Genomic DNA, 21761 nt, shown 5'->3' with positions numbered 1-21761 from the left:
TACTATGACTCTTATAAGCATTCTGTTTGTGATTGTGAGAACGCCGTCTGCATGTTTTGTGGCGTGGGCGTCGCAGAAGTCTCCCGGGGACACGCAGGTCTGCAGCAGGGGTGTTTCAGGAGCGAGCTGGAGAGTACTTTAAAGAATAAAAGAGCAGCACTCATCGAGCATTGGATTGCTTCATTTGCACATGAAATGAGCGGGCGTTTTCTGCCTGGATGAGAACTTTGCATATGTAGCGATAAGTGGATTTTACTGCAGGAAAAAAACAAGAGAGAGAGAGCCTCAAATGACTGGTGTGGATTTATTAGGTATTTACTGATTTAAAAACGTGTTCAGCCACAAACTCTCCTTTTGTAAAACCACATTATTTTTATTGAGCGTGTTGACGAGCTGCTCATTTTTCAATTCATGTTTATTTGCGGCTTAAGGTAATGCTTTTAATAGTTTGAGTGTTGTTTGAGTGTTTGTTGAAATAATTGATACGCAGATAATGATCAATTCTAAAAAAAAAATACTGTAGATACTAATTTGATCTTTTGAACCTTTCTTGAATAATTTTAGAATTATTGATCTGTATCAGAAATGTGCACCACAGGGTCATATTAACAAAACTACTGGCAGATTGTTTTGAAAATTACATGTTTTATGAGCTTTAATTAGCTTTTAAACTGTAAATTATATATTTTTTCAAAGTACTACAAATATATGAGTGTATATTTACATGTGTGTTATGTCGTAGAGAGAAAACTGCATCATAAAGGTCAAGTTTTGATCAACTCTTATTTCTTTAGTTGTGATTTAGACCAAAATAACCATACAACATACTCAGTACCCCACAGTAAAATGAACTAGACATCTGTAAATACGTTGTAGTTGTAAATATTTTAAAATTAGGTTTATTTGTATATATTCTAGTCTCACTACTCCCTGCTCATGCCACCCTCACTTTGTAAACCACTGATTTAGACAACCAAGAACACTTTTAGAAAGGGACCAGATCAGATGATTTAATACAGTGGTCAGCGGCCACATTGGGTTCTAAAATTTGGCCGAGGGGCCGGGCCAGGAAAATATGGTGTGTTTGTGTGAACGAATGAATTACTATAAATTACACGCAAGATTTGACCTGTAACTTGTAACAAAGCAATGTACAAATTGTTTTTCAAATGCATTAAATAATGATTAATTTGATTACATTTCAGTTGAATAAACACAGCAGGAAAATTGACCTTCAATTTCAGTGGGAACAGTGTTGTTGATCTCCCTGTTTTGCATCAAAGTCTGGTGTAAGTTTTGTTGTGGCAATTCTCAGAATCAATCCTTTGGTGTTGGTCAGTGAAGCTGGATCTGTGACGTTTGTTCATGTTCATGACACTGAATGTCTCTCATATGCAGGTCGAGCCAAACAAGACCAGCATCTTCTGTTCGTCCTCCGGAGGTTTTGTTTCGTTCAGTGAAGCATAAAAGTCGTTAAGTTTAAGAGTGTTGGACCGTTTTTTTATTAGCATTTCTTCTACCCATAAATGATCTTGTAGTAACAGCATGGAATGATTAATATCCATAAATAAAAAATCTTAATAAATGTCACCAGAATATGCAAACATTTTGACTTTAATGTTACATTTTTGCACTTCTGTCCTTCTCACTTCTCCAGTGGTTGGACACTTTGTCCAGGTTGATGCTTCTTTTGCTTCTTGCTGTGACTTTATGATCATCAACTGCTCCAAAATGTGCCACTTCAAGACCATTTCTGGATGATATTATTCATAAACTAACAGGGTCGCACCTGCCATAAACCGCAGGTGCCCACGTTGTAACATGAGATATTTGCACAGAAATAAACGCAGTAGTGATGCGTCTTTTAAACCGGGGGTCTCGTGGCGCACGCGGCGCACCCGCGGTCCGCTTTAGTCCTGCTTTAGACCCGCTTTAGAACAAATCACAGCTGTCTCTAGTGTCCCTCTGTCCTTGATGACTCTGTGTGGCTGATTTACCTGTGTCTTCACATCAGGATCATCTGCTCCTGAGCTCGTACTCATCGAGTGAGTGTTACTGTGACATGAGATATTTACACAGAAATATGGTCCAGATAATGATGCACATGTGCCTTTTGACTCGTGAGTCAGGTCTGGCCAAGAAAGTCTTATTTACACAATAGTGACACGCCAGTTGTCTATTGAACGTGCCCGCGGTCCGCGCTGCGCCTCGGGCCGTGGTGAGCCCCGGGCCGGGGTCCGCGCTGTGCCTCGGGCCGCGCTAGCGCCGGGCCGCGGTCCGCGCTGCGCCTCGGGCTGCGGTCCGCGCTGCGCACCGGGCCGCGGTCCGCGCTGCGCACCGGGCCGCGGTCCGCGCTGCGCCCCGGCCGCGGTCCGTTCTGCGCTGCGGGACTAATAAGACTAATTTCTCAGTAAATATGATTCTGATTGTAATAAAACACGCAGCGTTTTGAAACTAAAAATGTAGAGAACACGACGTGTCCCCTGGACAGTGCTTCTACTGTCCATAAGATCTACAGTGTGTCAAACACTTGCGCTTCCTGCTTGATTGGCCCCAGTGGCCGTTTGTGGTGAATTTTATTTTCTGCGCGCCATAGATCTTATAGAGGGAACAGTGTCATCTTGGGGAGTTTGACTCTGACATTCACTCCGACAAAATTTTAAATTATTTTTGAATATAACTTGGACAAGCTTAGCGGACCGGACTGAAAGGCCCAGCGGGCCGGATGCGGCCCGCGGGCCGTAGTTTGGGGACCACTGATTTAATAGGTCTAAATTGACTCTTGAATAATACATATCGTTGGTACGTATTCCATGTTTTATAAATAAGACCCCATTTCAGTTGACATTATTTTTTATTTTGTTGTGCAGAAATGTAATACATAAATGAGAATAACGTGACGGACACATAATCAAATAATCAGATATTCATATGCACCCTGAGGAAGGATTGACAGAGCTGAAATGCGTCGGTGCGTTTTTTAAATCAAAATTAAGCCATGTTTGAATAAAGGCTTTTTAACTTTAACCCGTCAGAGTGCCTTGGGTTTTTCACCTGCCACGTACACATCTTTGGCAGACTAAAATGTGTATTTTTGCAACAAAGGAATCCACTCGCCATTTCCAAAGAGCGCCTGACAGGTTTCAAACACGTTCACATCCACGAGGCGCTCCCCAACGCTATTCTAAATCAGATATTCCCATTGGCTCGCAAAAATCACAGATTAATAGTTACTCTTACTGTTATTATACTGTTTCTGCAACTGCATAATAGCTAGTTTCATTTTGCCATTTATTGCAGTTCACGTTTGATTTTTGTCCATTTGGAAACAGATTTATTCTGCTTGTTCTACTTTAGGGTTATTACTTCAGTCGACTTCCTGTACTGACATCACACTTCAGAGGGTGTTATCATGACATGCCTGTGCGTGTGACTTTGCGTGTAAACTGGACAGTGGAGTGAGGATAGGATTTGCATGTATGTGTGGAGGAGATAGTGCCCATGTCAGTGACGGCGCTCTGTATTTACACACCTGTCTGCCCGCGCTGTGCTCCTGCAGCTCTCGTGACACCCAGCTCAAACACACCCCTTTCAGCTTGTCACATTTATTACAAGTCCATTATTTGAGTACCACATACAGGGCCCGACGCCGCACGCCTGACAGTTTCATGGCAAAATGCATTATATTTCTGGCCCACATTCATTTCTTCATTGCAGTGATGCTGCTGTAAATGTGGAAACTTTCAAAAATATATGTTGAACTGTAAATTTAAACAGCTTAACTTAGATACTATAAGTGCGTCCGTGAATCTTTGGAGCTCTCTGCCTGTTAAAGCCATTTTAATCTGCTACGAAGGATTTCTGATGTACTTTATCTACTGTGTTTTTTAAATGCATGAAAAGAAACATGTTGAAAAGGTACCTTTTCAGCCTCACACATGTGACTGGTCACCTGTTCTTTTTGCAATTTAACTATTGAACCAGACCTCACTATTGTGGAACTCTGCATTAATTGAAGTCTTCAAAGCTTCACTGAGGAGCAACATACACATTAATGCAATGTAAGAACTGTCACATTAATAATTGTCATGATCTTTTAAACTTCAAAAGTTACATTTATGAAAAACTTTTATCAATGCCTTGGCAGGTCAATGCATTCCAGTAGAGAATAAAATGACCTGCAAACACACAGAGGACTGAAGCTGTTTGAAGGAGACAGAAAACTGTGCAACTGTGAATATTTGACTCTATAAGGACCACATATTTTCCCATTCAGGTCTAGTAATTCAATTAGTTCAATTCAGTTAGTGTGAACGTTAAGCTTTCAAACATTAAGTAGCATGTCTCTGTAGCTTAAGAAAACTCTTTCGCCACTGGAGTAAATGGGAACAAAAGCCCAAGCCGTCCCTGATCAGGGACAGTGAGAATAAACAGGGCACGAAGAAGGTTAGCTGCATCGTGACGGCCATTTGAATGGTTTAAATAAAAATAAATAATCTCATCGGAGTGAAAGGACATTACATATATGCTGAATCAAATAAATTAATCAATTCAGGGTTCAGAATAAGCGGTATCGCATCGCAAAATGCGACGCAATTTCTCTCAAATGCGATGCATTCGTCAGAAAAAAAGTGTTTTTGTATTGCAGCTTTTGCGATACAAAAATGTGTGTTCAATTGTATAACCAAAGCGCCTAAAAAGCACTGATCACTCGTCAATCGATCGTCAATGACGTGACGAGTCCCGCTGATGTCACAGATCGAATCTGAAAGTGGGAGGAGCCACGTGCGGTAAAGTTAGCGTCACAGATTCAGACTTCCGAGGTCAATAGCTTCTAAACGCAAAAGTCTTTGCAGATCATTCACATGCCGGAATACTCATATTTACACTGCCAAGTGACACAACCTCGTTTTTAACAATCAGATGCGTATTTTGGGCGCAGCAAACTATACGGCTCCGAATGTGTAGCTGGAGCTGTCATCAAATGTGCAGCCGGAGCGGTGACGAGAGTACTTAGGGACCGTCATCAAGTATAAAAACGAAAAATGGAATGGAACGTCAAATAGAGCGGTACAATTTGAATAACACATAAAATACACCATAATGGACACTACAGCAACCTTTATTTTTCCGAGTGTAATGACAATTAATATGTAAATGAGACTCCTGCAAATAGTCATCTGATTGATGATGATATGGAAGAAAGTTGTAAATAAGGCCTTCTGACTTTAATTAGTACAATTAGTACAATTTAATTTGTTCAACAATTAATTTTGTTTGCAAGTTTTATGAGAATTTTTTTTTTAAAAGTGTTTAAAAGTTAATTTGATAAGAGTTTTCTTTAATAGAATGTTTACAAATACATTTAAATAAATGATCGTGTTATATCAATGGAAAATATTGATTGTTAGTCACTTTTGTGTTTTGCTATGCAATTATGAAATTGCTATACAAATTTCGAAAAATTAACGGATTGTTTAGCAGCACCGCTATACAAGTGAAAATCCTTAATCTGAGCCCTGCAATTCAATTAATCTTTAACTTGTTTCAACAATGTTTCATTGTCATTAGTTTTGTCAAATTTGTATTTTGATTGATTCGTGCATATTTGAGTAATGCTGCATTATCCTGCAACTGAGGCTCGAGTGCTCAGAAAAGTCCTGTTTTACCCTTCCCCCTACACCCGCCCACATATTTGTACTTAGTTGCGTCACTGAGTCTTCATTTTTCAAATGATCATGTGACATATCATGTCACTGTTAAAAAATAAAAAAACATGTAAATGACAAACTGCTGGGGCGGGGCTTATCAGTGCAACAGGAAGTCAGTGAACTGGCTTTACAAAGAAAATATGTTAAATGATAATTGACTTCTGTTATAGTTCAATACTATAAAATGATATTATAGGTCTCACATAACGCAGTGCAACGGTGGGAGACAGTGTAAATATGCAAGATTATTAAAAATGTACATATGAAACAAAACATAATTTCAAGTCTGAGATCCGTAAACAACATTATGGTTAAAAGTTAGTTTGTTGTTATAAAGATACGCAACATTTGAATATTGAGTATATCGTTTATAATGCATATTTCTGCATTTTAGTGATTCATTTGACAGATATTTTCACATTTGTCACATACTTAAAGCTCATCTACGCTACGTTTTACCACATTTTTGTCGGATCGTCATCAGGCAACTCCAAACAATAGCCATGGTAATTTCCCTGCACTCCAACCCCTCGTTAAAAGCCCCAAAAAGTTACATTTTCCACAAGAGGCTGAAGCGTTTTGACCGCTCACATGGCAAACCCCTTCTCCGCACCGGCCCCGACACCGTGGCAAAGTTGCGCGCTCACTTTAGGCTGAAGTGGTTGAGACAGCCCTTGTCTGCTCCACTCTCCTCCGCCCTCTCGTCACCGCACATCCTCCGCTCGCCCTCGCCTCACCCGCCGTAGACAACCGACCCCTCTCCCCCCGCCGCAAGTGGCTCTCACAACTCTTTTATGCAAATGCCTCTCCGGCTTTTTAGCGGAGCGACCGCGGAGATGAAGCTCGTCATCGGGCATTTGTTCCCGCTGAAGTGTCATGTAAAATGCAACGAGGCATTAGGTACACGAAGGAGCGCCTGACCCCGTCGAGCTCGGCAACGAGACGAGAGATCCGCGTGAACAACGAACCCGCCCCGCCGCGAAGTTCAATGGCGGCGGTGGAGACGGAGCAAATTAGCCCAGCGCCTCCACAGTGGGAGCCTCACTTCGCCCCGGCCCGACTCCAAACCAGACTGATCTTTTTGCGGACGATGAATAATGCAGCCGTACCAGCTTATCCAGACAGATAAGCAGGAGATGAAGAGTAAGGCGTCAAGCCGGGGCATTTTATCAAACTTTTATTTGCGTCTGAAATCCACTCGGTTGTTGAAAGCCACCGTTGGGAGGGAGACAGAACATAGCTTTGGGGTGAATGTTTTGATCATGGGCGTGGATGCTCTTCGGGCCAGTGCGCTCCAGACAAGAGGGCACACAATCAGTGAGATATGAAGATCGTATGTGAGGGATGTTAATTTGTTAATGCAGGGGGGAAAAAAGGGGCTCCCAGGAGGGCTCATTTATAGTGTGAGTACATGAGAGGAGCTGAATTATGAAGGAGCAGGGAGTTTCTGATGAGAACAATCAAAGCGCCAACAGCCTCCAGTCAGGGCTCCATAAACCATGAGTGTGTGTATTTGTGGCCTTCCTGCTGAGGCTCTGAGTCTCTGTAGTGGAGAGCAACATTGATTAAACGCACAACATAACCAAGACATTAGCGCATTTGCTCTTAATATGTGTGAGACTAATGATAAATGGATAAATAACATTATCCAAATCGACTTGAGCTGCATTAAGTTATAATGTTTTTTGCTTCATCAGAACGCAGTTGTACTTTGAGTGATTCAAGCTTGTTTGGGTAATTGCGGCGTCCAAAAGTGCACGTCAAAACATTTATGCAAAAATCGGCGAAGTTTACACACCGAGTCATTCAATCTAGAACTGCCACTGATAAATGTTTGATTTTTTTTTACAATTAAAAGCAAGAAAAATCCCAACAAAAACAGACAAGACAAGAGAGGACAAAGGTAAAGATAAAATTAAATACTAGGAAGGTGAGGCATCCAAAGAAAAGAAAACACCGTACTTTTCAGACTTTGAACCCTGCGGTCATTATTTCCCCATGTGTGGACAATAAAGGATTATCTTATTACCACGGCGTGTCTGATTTATAGATTTTACTGCCACCGGGGGGCACTCTAACAGGAAGCACAAGTGTTTGACACACTGTAGAAGAGGACATCAGTGGACAGTAGTCACTGTTCAAGGGACATGTCGTGTTTTTCTATATTTTAAGCTTCAAAAGGCTGTGTTTTATTACAATCAGACTCATATTCACTGAGATATTAGTCTAATTAGTAACGCAGCGGACCTCAGGTGCACCGCGAGACCCCCGGTTCAAAAGACTCATCACTACTGTGTACTATAATATGTGTAAATATCTCATGTTACAACGTGGGCACCTGTGGTTTATATGGACAATTTTGTCGTAAATGTCCTGTGCGCAGCTTTAATTCAGGAGCGCTGTACCCGAACCCCGAAAAGTAACGGTGAAGGCACACATACTCCAGGTTGAGTCCACATGTGATTTTTTCCCCATCATCAGTTCTGGTGGCTGTCCAGTCCTTAATCGTCGGTGCAGTTTTTGTGATGGCCTTTTTCCCAGCAGCCACAAAACTACCCATCCATTATGTCCACTGCAGGGCTTTGAGCCCCAAACACATGCAGTAGTTCTGCAGTTCAGTGGGATGGTGGCGGTTGTTCATTTCTGTGTAATATTTTTGTGCAACAGTACAGTCCCAGAACACATGATAATGATGCGTCTCCCGGCAACCACAGTTTCTCCAACATTCAGCACCTCCCTGTGAATAATGAGCACTTTGACATAGCGTTATATATGTATAAGAAAATACTTTCTTGCAACAGAATTCTTGTTCTTTGTGGGCCTTGGTAAAATGTTTTCAACCTTTTGTACAAAATGTATGAATCTTTTGTTAATTTTTTTTCAGCTTCTGTCAAAAAGCTTCTGTTTCCACTTGCTTGGTACACGTGGTACACGTGGTACACGTGGTACAGGTGGTACACGTGGTACACGTAGTACAGGTGGTACACGTGGTACACGTAGTGCAGGTGGTACACGTGGTACACGTGGTACAGGTGGTACACGTGGTACACGTGGTACAGGTGGTACACGTGGTACACGTAGTGCAGGTGGTACACGTAGTACAGGTGGTACACGTGGTACACGTAGTGCAGGTGGTACACGTGGTACAGGTGGTACACGTAGTACAGGTGGTACAGGTGGTACACGTAGTGCAGGTGGTACATGTGGTACAGGTGGTACACGTAGTACAGGTGGTACAGGTGGTACACGTGGTACAGGTGGTACAGGTGGTACACGTGGTACACGTGGTAGACGTAGTACAGGTGGTACAGGTGGTACACGTGGTACAGGTGGTACACGTAGTACAGGTGGTACAGGTGGTACACGTGGTACAGGTGGTACAGGTGGTACACGTAGTACAGGTGGTACAGGTGGTACAGGTGGTACACGTAGTACAGGTGGTACACGTGGTACAGGTGGTACAGGTGGTACAGGTGGTACACGTAGTACAGGTGGTACAGGTGGTACGTGTGGTACATGTAGTACAGGTGGTACACGTAGTACAGGTGGTACAGGTGGTACAGGTGGTACAGGTGGTACACGTGGTACACGTAGTACAGGTGGTACAGGTGGTACAGGTGGTACACGTAGTACAGGTGGTACACGTGGTACAGGTGGTACAGGTGGTACAGGTGGTACACGTAGTACAGGTGGTACAGGTGGTACGTGTGGTACATGTAGTACAGGTGGTACACGTAGTACAGGTGGTACAGGTGGTACAGGTGGTACAGGTGGTACACGTGGTACACGTAGTACAGGTGGTACAGGTGGTACACGTGGTACACGTAGTACAGGTGGTACAGGTGGTACACGTAGTACAGGTGGTACACGTGGTACAGGTGGTACAGGTGGTACACGTGGTACACGTAGTACAGGTGGTACAGGTGGTACACGTGGTACACGTAGTACAGGTGGTACAGGTGGTACACGTAGTACAGGTGGTACAGGTGGTACACGTAGTACAGGTGGTACACGTGGTACACGTAGTACAGGTGGTACAGGTGGTACAGGTGGTACACGTAGTACAGGTGGTACACGTGGTACACGTAGTACAGGTGGTACAGGTGGTACGCGTGGTACACGTAGTACAGGTGGTACACGTGGTACACGTAGTACAGGTGGTACAGGTGGTACGCGTAATACAGGTGGTACACGTGGTACACGTAGTACACGTAGTACACGTGGTACACGTAGTACACGTAGTACATGTAGTACATGTAGTACACGTGGTACAGGTGGTACACGTAGTACACGTGGTACACGTAGTACAGGTGGTACACGTAGTACAGGTGGTACACGTGGTACACGTAGTACACGTGGTACACGTAGTACACGTAGTACAGGTGGTACACGTGGTACACGTAGTGCAGGTGGTACACGTAGTACAGGTGGTACACGTGGTACACGTGGTACACGTATGGGGTTCAACATGCCATACATTCACATGTACATGTACACATACACATGTACAGACTAGTAATGTAGCATTGATCACAAGTCATTTGCACTCTGCAGTGCAAACAAACACATTCAAGTTTAACTTTCACTTTAAGGCAGCAGACAAAACAAAACCACAGCTAGGATCCTAGTTCTGTTGATCTCAAACTAGTGAGTACACGCCCAAACACACGTGAAATCATTTGCCAGACCCTGAGTGCCACGTTAAACGGGGTAAAGCTTTTATTTTTACGTTTTTAAAATAAAGTTTAGTACATAACATTTATTAAATGGCCTTTGTTTGTATATAAGGCTCTCATTGGGAATTTTGCCTGATTTAACAAGTATGTTGAATATCAGATGAAGTATTCATTGATTGAGATCTCAGGACGTCTTTATGACACAGTCGCACTGAGTCATAAAGAGATAAATCAGGAAAAAAGACATTCAACAACTTCACTTCCTGTGGAAGAACTCACAGAGACCTTTTAAAATGAGATCATCTCATGCCTTTGATTTATTCAAAGCACTTGTTCAAGATTACCCACAATGCCAGTGCTCTTGCTTTGCATGATTTTATTCCTATTGCATGACTACGTAAGTGTATGTTTATGTATATATTAACTTAATGAATGTTTAATTAATTGTTTTATTGTTTGTTTTATGTGTCTTGTATTCAACAGGGCCCTCATGAAAAATAGTTTTTCTAATTGTGTTTGTCCCTTGTATAAATTAATAAATACTAAAATAAATTAACTAAAGTTTCATGATAGAAGTTATTTTTAAAAGACAATTTAAACCTCTGGCAACCAGATCACTTGCGCCCCCGGACCAGATTATCTGCACTAACCTTACATTAGGCAAAGTTAAAATGAGAAACTAAAACTGTTTGCGAAAGGTTTTTCTAAAAGGATTTGTAGATAAAAAGGTAATTGTATTACCTTTACTACAATTATTTGTTAATCTAAAACATATCTAATTAAATAAAACTAAAAATATGACCAAATCCTGTTTTAAAAGTTGCTTTACCTCATGTGAGTTGTCTATTAAACACACAATTAATACAATCATTTGTTAAGTTACATTATGCATTAAGTAATCCTTTTAAGACTTCAAAGCTTTAATTTAAGTCGGGCACTCAAAGATCTCTACAGCGGCAGTGATTCGAGTACATAAGGACCAGAGGTGTAAACTGGAAGATTTGAGATCAAGACACCTGAATTGTAGAGTCCGAGTTTTGAAAATCCTGTTCAAATTGGAGTCAGTTATCCGGTTTTCCTGACGTGCTTGTGAACATAGCAATTGTGGCATCACCTTTCCCCCGCAAATCACTGTAAATTAAACCGCTCGCTTCTGTAACTTGTCGCAACGATGACACAGCGTGATCCGAGAGTCTGATGAGTGACACTAATCAAACTGTCACTAGTCCAATTAATACACAAATCAAACCGTATACTATTATATGCTGGCATTCAAGTCCTGAGCTTGTAACGTGTATTAGAAAGGGCATCTTTTCTATAACCTTGCATGATTCAACGTGGCATTCAATTAGAAGTTTTACAGGTAAATAATGAAATAAACCAGAACTGAATTGAATTGTTGCGCACACAGGAGGTTAAAGTTGGCATAGACTAGAGAAATGTATGCTTGTGCTCCCGAGATAGAAGGACAACCTGAACGTCTGTAGGAGGTTGTTTTGCTCCGACTGAATATAGGGCTTCATCTTCAGCTTAAATAAAATCAATAGCAGAGAACAGAAATAATGAGGTGGACAGTGTAGGATGTTCCTTCCCTATGTATCAATGCAATCGCACTCTCGGCGCGTGAAAGAAAATGTCCCTACGTCAACCTTGAGGAGGAAAAAACAGTCCAACGACTCAAATCACAAATCAGTAAGATAATGAGTTGTAGCGGGTACTTTTTTTTAATTGCCGTGTCTTACCATGATGCACCACTCCCTTGAGCCCGTGGATGATTGGTTCCACAGCTGGATTATCCTTGGCTCCGACCTGAGGACACATCATTTCAGTTAGCGTCACATTTCAGACACAATTTATATGATTGCTGATATGTCGACAGTTGTTCGAGAGCCCCTTTTCCCAGCAGCCCCATTCGAACCCAGGGGAGACTCGCGACACTGCTGATTCTGGTCAGTTCTTGTGACCCCGGCCTACCTCCCTTTAGCTCCACCCACGACGTTTACGCGCACACAGAACTCCCGACCATGTTTCGCATTCATCTTTGCCCCCCGAACCTGTCGGAGAGAGACGTTCATGGACGTTCATCATAATTTAGCGTTAGCACCATAACTTTGTAGCCATAATTGCGAATGAGAAAGGCAATCATACATCCCGGATCACAAGACCTAATGACTAATGACAGACCTGTGGCGCTGACGTCTGTAGTCATGAAGTCATTTGAGCACTTGGTCCTTCCCCACCTCAAGTCCTTCACCTCCCCCCTATTGGACCCAAAGCTGGACCCCCTGTTGGACCCCCTGCAGTTTGCCTACAGAGCCAACAGGTCTGTGGACGACGCCATCAACCTGGCACGCAACTTCATCTTGCAGCATCTGGACTCCCTGGGAACCTACGCCCTGCTCTGCTCCAGGACAAGCTCTCCCAGCTCAACGTGACTGACTTGACTTCCGGACGGATCGGAGGCGGTGCGTGCAGCTGGGGAATAATGTCACTCTCGGACTTTCAGCACAGGAGCTCCACAGGGCTGTGTACTTTCTCCCCGGCTCTTCTCCCTGTACACAAACTGCTGCACCTCCAGCCACGACTCCGTAAAACTGATCAAGTTTGTGGACGACACCACCCTCATCGGGCTCATCTCGGACGGGGATGAGTGTGTCTACAGGAGGGAGGTGGACCGGATGGTGTCCTGGTGCAGCGTGATCGTGGACTTCAGGAAAGTCACAGCCCCCCGGCCCCTCCTCAGCCCCTCCTCACTATCACAGACTCCGCCAAGTTCCTATGTTTGTGAATTCTGTTCACTGACAATGGCAATAAACCCTGTCACATTTTAGGTGAACATAAGCATTGTTGTGATCAAAACAAAACCACTGTATCGGACTGCACAGTTACATGAAGCAGCAATACTGATAGACACAGACTTCTTCAGATGTAATGTTGGGATGCTTGAGATGCGGACTCGATTCCTGTCTAAATTGAAGTGACAGTTTACCTAGAGCTACATCAAATATTGATCTGAGCTCTAAGAATGCATCAAGTCTCTTATTCTTAACTTCTGCTTTTACATTGCAACATGCAGTCACTCCACACGCTGCTGACAGACTCCACTCACACACACTCAGCATTCAAACAAGGCGCTCCAAGTGTCTTGCCAAAGGACACAGCAAGCACGCACTGATCAGAGCTAGGATCCAACGATAAATGCTCGAACCCTGATGACTTATTTTATCTTTATATGAATAATTACACTTTAATACAAACAACCAAACAAGTAAATATGTACACGTAGTTCAATCTTATGCAGATGAATGCAGATGTTATGCACAGATGTGTATTAGATTAAAATAACTGTATTATTGTTGTGACATAGTTGTTACTCCGCCTCACTTTCAGAAGGTCTTGGGCAGTGTTATAAAAGGTGCTCAAAAGTGTAAAAAATAAACTATTTCACCCATTTTTAGAACTGCTAACTGGCTGTAATCTGGGTAAAGGTCTGACTGATCCTGAGGCCGGTACTTGAACTCAAAACCTTTCGTCAGGATGATAGCATAAACTTACCAAAAATAAACCCCTCAGCCATTTCAACAGGTCCCCAACTATAACACACAGATACTTTTGAGTCCAGTTAGAATTTACGAGGAAGAAAACACAGATACTTACTCTAAAAAGTGTCCACTGAAACTATATTGATTCAAGGACAGAATCTAAACATTGCATTTAAGTATTTAAGTAGACAGTACTTTACTTGTGTTGAATATTGATATTGGGTTTCGATTCCTGGACTACGTGATCATTGTGTGTATTTTCTGACTAAAAAGGTCAAAAACCAAACTAACAATACCAACAAAACTCTAAAAAAACTCCCACGTGATACAACCTTCAGTGCATTTACACCTGTTGTTGTTGTTGTTGTTGTTGTTGTTGTTGTTGTTGTTTAAAAAGTACTTCAGGCGCTTTGAGGCAAACATCCGAACAAACTCACGGTGTTTGGGGGAGTTTGGAGTGACAGACCCCAGTGGTGGAGCTCTGCAGGGGGAGACGCTGGTGCTTTCTCAGACTAACATTCATGATAAAAGATCTTTTGTCCTCCTCCTCCTCCGCTCTCCCCGTGATCTCTCCGTCTCGCGCACTCGGAGCCTCGCCTCGCGCTCGAAACACGCTCTTTATTGCGCTCGCACTTAATATCTTCTCGTGCTGTTTGAAATGATTACCGACCGTTTGTGTGGGTGTCCGCAAAGTAGGTGGAACATTGTCTCACTTTATCTTTCCTCAACCCTCTGTTCCGAACATCCATACTTTCTTTATTGCACGTCATAATCTGGAGTGCTGGATTCACAGTGTTCCGTCGGCGATACACTCGATGAACTTGACTCGGAGATGAGACGCGCAGCTGACAGCGGTGAAGGCTGTTTTTAACTTCTAACGCGTTGTGAATCTTACAGTAATGAATCCATTCTCTGAAGTGTATGCAGAATTTGCAGTTGACATTTTGTGAACCACCTGTGTCCCCGGATCCGAGGGAAACACGATCCCGGAAAAAGTTATTTTCTTTTTCATTTTTAACCAATCAGACAGTGGAATCAATCCCCAGACAGTTGGCAATTGTCTGTGGACCTTCAAAATGTCACTCAAAACTTGAAAAATACATCATCAAAGACTGTGTCAAGTTAAATTGTACTTTGAATATTTATTGGAAACTAGCGCCAGTCGGACATTTTATTGTGTATTTTACTAAGATGATATTGATAAGAAGCTGAGTAAGTGTAGGGCTGTATTGGTAATGTACCGTATTTTCCGGATTATAAATTGCTCCAGAGTATAAGTATCCAAAAATGCATACCAGAGAAGAAAAAAAACATATATAAGTCGCACTGGAGTATAAGTCGCATTTTTGGGGAAATGTATTTTATAAAATCCAGGACCAAGAACAGACATTTCATCTTGAAATGCAGTTTAAAATAAAAACAGATTAGTAAACATGGTGAATAGGTGTACGTATGCTAACGCTAACAGTTTCAGCTACATGACGCACAGACAGAACTGTGGTAAGTGTCTGGTATGTTAACGTGACATATTAACAGTTATTCAGATAACTATAGCATAAAGAACATGCTAACAAGTTTACCAAAGCCTCAGTATTAACCCAAATCAGTAAATCCCATTGAATTCTTCTTCCTCTGTGTCACTTCTAAACAACTCCACAAACTCCGGTTACAACCAATGTGTGACATACTGTAGATTTTTCGTGTTTATATTTTTTAACTTATAGATTGCACAGTCTAGTTTGTTACATTTTCCCCCTTGTCTCCTAACTACTACACAAAATTAGGGTTAGGGGTTAAGGTTAGGGTTACAGGTTAAGGTTAGGGTTAGGGTTAGGGGTTAAGGTTAGGGTTAGCGTTAGGGGATAAGATTAGGGTTAGGGGTTAAGGTTAGGGGTTACGGTTAGGGGTTAGGGTTAGGGGTTAAGGTTAGGGTTAGCGTTAGGGGATAAGATTAGGGTTAGGGGTTTAGGTTAGGGGTTACGGTTAGGGGTTAAGGTTAGGGGTTAGGGGTTAAGGTTAGGGTTAGCGTTAGGGGATAAGATTAGGGTTAGGGGTTAAGGTTATGGTTAGGGGTTAAGATTAGGGGTTAAGGTTAGGGGATAAGATTAGGGTTAGGGTTTAAGGTTAGGGGTTAGGGGTTAGGGTTAGGGGTTAAGGTTAGGGCCGAGAACAGCTGATGGAAACAGCTAAATCTGGTACAGATCATCTTCTCTTGTAAGATTATGAAAGTGTTCATGGTCCATGATAAATAAACAAACTAAACTAAATTAAATATTGCTTCTTCTGTTGTGATGTCGATTCATTCTATATTACTCAAATAATCTATATATTTGAGGTTTTTATGCAATAGATCCAATTTGAAAGTAAAATGTGTTTTATAGTCATGTTGAAAGAGTTTTAGGGGTTCATGTTCCCAAAGTGAATTGAGTTGGTGCAACAACCTGAAAAAGAAACACGTTCAAAATGAGTAAATATAGGTAAATAGAAATCATGTTGTTTGGAGCGAAGGCCAGCGGAGTGTGCAGTGCTGAATGTAAACAGGTTGGAGTACTTACAGTCTGATTACACTCATTTAACTCAGCGGCTTCAGAGAATGGATTGATTACTGTAAGATTCACAGTCGTCACTTGGTCCATGAGATAAGATAAGATAAGATAAGATAAGATATTCCTTTATTGTCCCACATGGGGAAATTTCATTGGTGCAACGCAGGTAGATACAGAGGTAGATACAGAAGAACAGATCACTTATAGGAAGTCTGAAAAACACTTTCAGCAGAAGATCTCCTATAAATAAATAAAAACTCCCATAGACAAATAAATAAATAAATAAATACCATTGCATGTGATCCCGACAGTAATTGCACATGAATATGTGTCACGACAGCACATAGATTGCACATGAATTTCACAGTAATTGCACATATGACAAAATTGCACATCAGTATTAGGTTAGGTCAGTATTGCGAGTGTTCAGTACTAACAGTTTTTGTTATAAAGTCTGACAGCAGCAGGAAGGAAAGACCTACGGAACCTTTCCTTCACACATCGAGGGTGGATCAGTCTCTCACTGAAGCTGCTCTCCAGAGCGGAGAGAGTGTCCTGCAGGGGGTGACACTCATGGTCCAGCATAGATGTGAATCTAGCCAGGACCCTCCTGTCCCCCACCTCCTGCACCGAGTCCAGAGCACAGCCCAGGACGGAGCTGGACTTCTTGATGACTCTGTCCAGCTTCCTCCTCTCCCTCTCTGTGATGCTGCTGCTCCAGCAGGCCACACCGCACAGGAGGGCTGATGCCACCACAGAGTCGTAGAAGGTCTTCAGGAGTGGCCCTGTCACTCCAAAAGACCTGAGTCTCCTCAGGAGGTAGAGCCGACTCTGGCTCTTCCTGTACAGTGCGTCTGTGTTATGAGTCCAGTCCAGTTTGTGGTTCAGATGAACACCCATGTACTTGTATGAGTCCACTCTCTCAATGTCCCGTCTCTGGATGTTCACTGGTGAGGGGGCAGTGGGGTGGCGTCTGCGGAAATCCACCACCATCTCCTTGGTCTTCCCCGCGTTGATGAGGAGGTGGTTCCGCTGACACCAGTCCACAAAGTCCTGCGCCAGTCCTCTGTACTCCGCGTCATCGTCGTCCGTGATGAGTCCGATGATGGCAGAGTCGTCAGAGAACTTCTGCAGGACACAGCTGTCCGTGTCATGTCTGAAGTCTGCAGTGTAAAGGGTGAAGAGAAAGGGCGCGAGGACAGTGCCCTGGGGCGCCCCCACACTGCAGGTCCGAGTGTCAGACACACAGTTCCGGGCTCTCACAAACTGGGGTCGGTCTGTGAGGTAGTCCAGGATCCACTCTGCCAGGTCATACTCCACACCAGCCGTCTCCAGCTTGTCCCTCAGGAGCAGCGGCTGGATGGTGCAGAAGGCGCTGGAAAGATCGAAGAACAGAATCCTCACAGAGCTGCCAGGCTTTTCCAGGTGAGAGAGAGAGCGGTGCAGCAGGGAGATGACAGCGTCCTCCACTCCGATGCCAGACCGATATGCAAACTGCAGCGGGTCCATGGCTGAGCTCACGGTGGAGCGGAGGTGGTCCAGGACCAGCCGCTCCAGTGTCTTCATCAGGTGGGACGTGAGAGCCACTGGCCTGAAGCTGTTGAGGTCTTTGGGGCGCGGTGTCTTAGGCACAGGTACCAGACAGGAGGTCTTCCAGACCTGTGGTACCACCCTCAGCTTCAGGCTCATGTTGAAGACATGCTCCATAACTCCACACAGTTCATCTGCGCAGGACTTAAGGAGCCTGGGGCTGATGCCATCAGGTCCTGTTGCCTTCCTCACTTTAATCCTCTAAAGTGAGGAAGTGAGTCATTTCTCAACAACTGTCTTTATGGTCATCTTTAAAGGAGACATAGGAGGATTTTTTTTCCAGGGGGCAAGAGACGACAGAAATGCTTTCGAGCAGCCGATCCTCAGTGGCACAGCAGTACAGGATTACCAAACATGCATAAATACATAAAAAGGCAGATAATGATGAGGAAACACTGTTGTAACAAGTTTAAAAGCTCATTCAAGTTGATTTAGCACATTACGTCCTCTTTAAGGAGGTTGAAATGCTCAGATATGGAAAATAACACTCAACCTCGTAAACTTCTGTAGAAAAACAATCACCCCTTCTGAATATATATTTTTCTGCCTTTGTCGTTTGGGTTGCTGTTGATTTTTGTAATTCCCTTCTACTCCAGAATGACAATGCACCTCTTCACACCTGAAACGACTGGGATTTTGAGACAAAGGGTTTCCAAGTACCCTCCTTAAATCCTGCAGTGCATCTACTATCTAGCGAGCGTGTGAAAGCGGCCCGTCTTTAATTACTGCAATGTTTAGAGGAGTTTGAGAGCTCCATCTGCCGCGTACAGCTGAGGAGATGATTACTGTCACGCAGCACAATGCACCTATAGTGAGAGCATTTATCCACCTGCACCGGACTCGCTCGCCCTCTCGCATTTCTTTCTTTCTCTGACTTTTTGCCAGAACGCGCTCAAACAACCTCCCTGAAAATGAAATCCTCCAAAGTGAAACAGTTTTTGTTTACCCTGCATGTGAGCGCACGCTGTATAATATAAATTCATTAGTTTTTATGCTCAGAATGTACTCGGAGGCTGTTGTGCACTAATTTGAAAGTTATAAGTTTCGTCTCCTGTGTGCGGCGAGAAAATCTGAGCAGCGTTAAAGGGTTGTGAGCGGTTTAATAAAAATGATAATGATATACAGTATTTAATGCAAAAACAATGAATATAACTTGCTAAAAACACTACCTCGAGCTAACCTGCATCCTCTCCTCCCACGACTCTTTGAAAGGTGCAGGGATGATACCACATTTTTTACTCTTACTGATGCTGTTATTATTCCGATACTGAGATCTGATTCTGGTCCAACCTTATGGTCTACGGCGTGTCAATAAATATATGTCGATACTCTATTAAAGCTGGAGTGCCTGATCACAAAAGGAGGAAGAGTCCTAGCGCTCACATACATCATTAACGTCCACATAGAGCCAATCAGAGCGCTGCATTCGGCTCATACTTTTGGCTTAACGAAAAATAGAATACCTGCAGACAGCGTGCAATGGCCTCAATTCTGTCACAATCCCAATTTACACAGTTTACCACTTCACATGAATTAAAGTCAGATAGCACATTGTTAGAAAAATGTATATAATTATCTCCTATTATTTTACTCTTATTATACTGTGTCTTGAAATGAACTGTATTAATGATGTGTTTTTTGAGCAACAGAGATGTGCCCAGTAACGCTCAAGGTCGACCTGCCCTAAGTGCTGTGAACATCTGCAGCGGAATCACGGTTTTAGGAGTGAACGGGAAAAGGGAAGCTCCCTTTCCCTTTTGCTCATTATATGTTTGATGTCTTTTATTTTTATCTTATGTTTCAAGTTGCCTTGGCGTTTATCCCCCCTCCCCTCAGGCTCGGGGAACTTGTTTTATGTAACTATGGGCGTGAAGAAGTTTCAATAAATGCGGTGAGAACGGCCAAAGGAGCTCAGAACGAGCAGGGATCTGACCCTGGTCGCTTATTGTGACTGAGTCGTTTATCCTTGACCGTTCTCCTCGCGAGTAAAATATATTAATCTGTCTTGTCTTCCTTTCCTTGTTTACAGTGTTTTAATTACTGTTGGGTCACCAGCTCCAACACACATATTTAATGCAAACATCCAAGTAGTATTGTCTCACATAGTGTTATTCTTTAGATACGGATTTCATATCTGTTCTATAAGACAAACAGACCAAATATATACCATACTTATTCACAGACATTTCAATAATCCTGCACGTTTGCTCTGTCTGCTCCTCGCTCCTCTTGTTGATTGAAACTCCTTCACGTTATAATCTACACATTCATCAGATCACTACATTGCTCTGATAAGGGTTTGAATGTCTATCACTCACCAACATTTATTTCAACTTGATACAAACTGCTTCCTTCTTGATCGCCCTCTGCTGGCTTTCTGTGTACGCACATGTCATGTCGGGCCGGTCAGAAATGATTGTTTGGGGCCACAACCACTAGTGGGGCCATATTATCTGGTGATTGGTGACCTGTGAACTGATTTGTTCAAATTTTCTTCAGGGAGGACCCCCAAGCCCCCCTTTACATATGAATGTATATAATCGTTATCTTATTATAGCCCACTGTTATATCTATTCATTAAACAGTTTAATTTCGTGGGCCACAACCATAATCTTGTTTAGGACTATAAAAGGCCGAGCCCTGATTTCATACAGAGGTTTAGCCGAAGGGAAAAGGTTAGCAAAAGTTCAGCTTATTCAAAATCTGTAATGATTGTTGAACGATGTATAGGACAAAACAAAATAAACTCGACCTCAGCTAAGGCCTCATATAAATTGTCATCGTCTTGAGGAATAAACCAGTCCAAAAACACCGACCACCTTCCAGGGTTTCTTTGTTTTGAGTGAAAAGAGAAAGCAATCATGAGGCGCTAGTCCATGCATAACCCTCATACTGTATGGTCTGTTGGCTTGGCAGAACATGCAACACTTGAGCGAATACAGAAAGATGCATTGGGGCCACCGGAAACACACACACACGCCGCTGTTTGCATATTAACAGACTGGAGCGCGACCTGTCAGATATATGTGCAGGCAGCCGGTTATTGGGGTCATGGTTCGGAGCAGGCATCAGGCAGCAGCTGCGTAAGTCTGCTCCAGTGCGAAGAAGAGGACTGCATCAGCAAATGTGTGCAAGCTGTTACCGAGCGATTCTAGAGCGGAACTTTGATAAGAGAAAAGTAAATGCAAATGACATGAGAGAAAATGACACCTAAGGGCCAAGGAAGCCCCGGTGATCTTAAAAAAAAAAAACGCAAACTTGGTTATTTTTGCTGATCAGAGCTGTCAATGAAATTTTTTTTTATAAATTGAAGATAATATGTTTAATTAGATTTAGAATTTTACATGTCTGACATAGATTTTTTTTTGTAACCCTGAAAAAATTATTGGAATTATTTTCTATTTTGAATTTGGGTGATTGGATTTTGCGTATACATTTTATTGTGTTTTTCTTACAATTTGAACATTCTGAATTAAAATGTAACTTTTTAAATAGGCAAATAGTCAAATTTGCAGCGAATTTAGCAAAGAATAGAATTAGCGACTGTTCCAAGTGAGTGAATGTTGGCTGTGAAGATTTACCACTGCATATTTTACACTCTGAATTTAAACAGTTAAAGTTGAAGGTTTGAAATCGAAGCATTGAATGTAGATTTTATTTGTTTTGACATTTTAAACTGAAAAAATTCAAATATAT

General features: G+C 42.6%; 1 protein-coding gene across 1 annotated transcript in view; it reads right to left on the bottom strand.

The window, feature by feature from the left end:
* Positions 1–21761, bottom strand: part of LOC140366282 (receptor-type tyrosine-protein phosphatase gamma-like) — a 366422-nt gene that overhangs the window by 52941 nt on the left and 291720 nt on the right. Inside the window, 1 exon segment of the mRNA XM_072452947.1 lies at positions 12130–12196. Coding sequence (XP_072309048.1) covers positions 12130–12196 — 67 coding nt within the window.

Source organism: Eucyclogobius newberryi, unplaced genomic scaffold (assembly GCF_026437365.1).
Source record: "Eucyclogobius newberryi isolate DKJ021-1_F unplaced genomic scaffold, fEucNew1.0.hap1 SCAF_19, whole genome shotgun sequence".
Lineage (NCBI taxonomy): Eukaryota > Metazoa > Chordata > Actinopteri > Gobiiformes > Gobiidae > Eucyclogobius > Eucyclogobius newberryi.
This window is presented reverse-complemented; position numbering and strand designations above follow the sequence as displayed.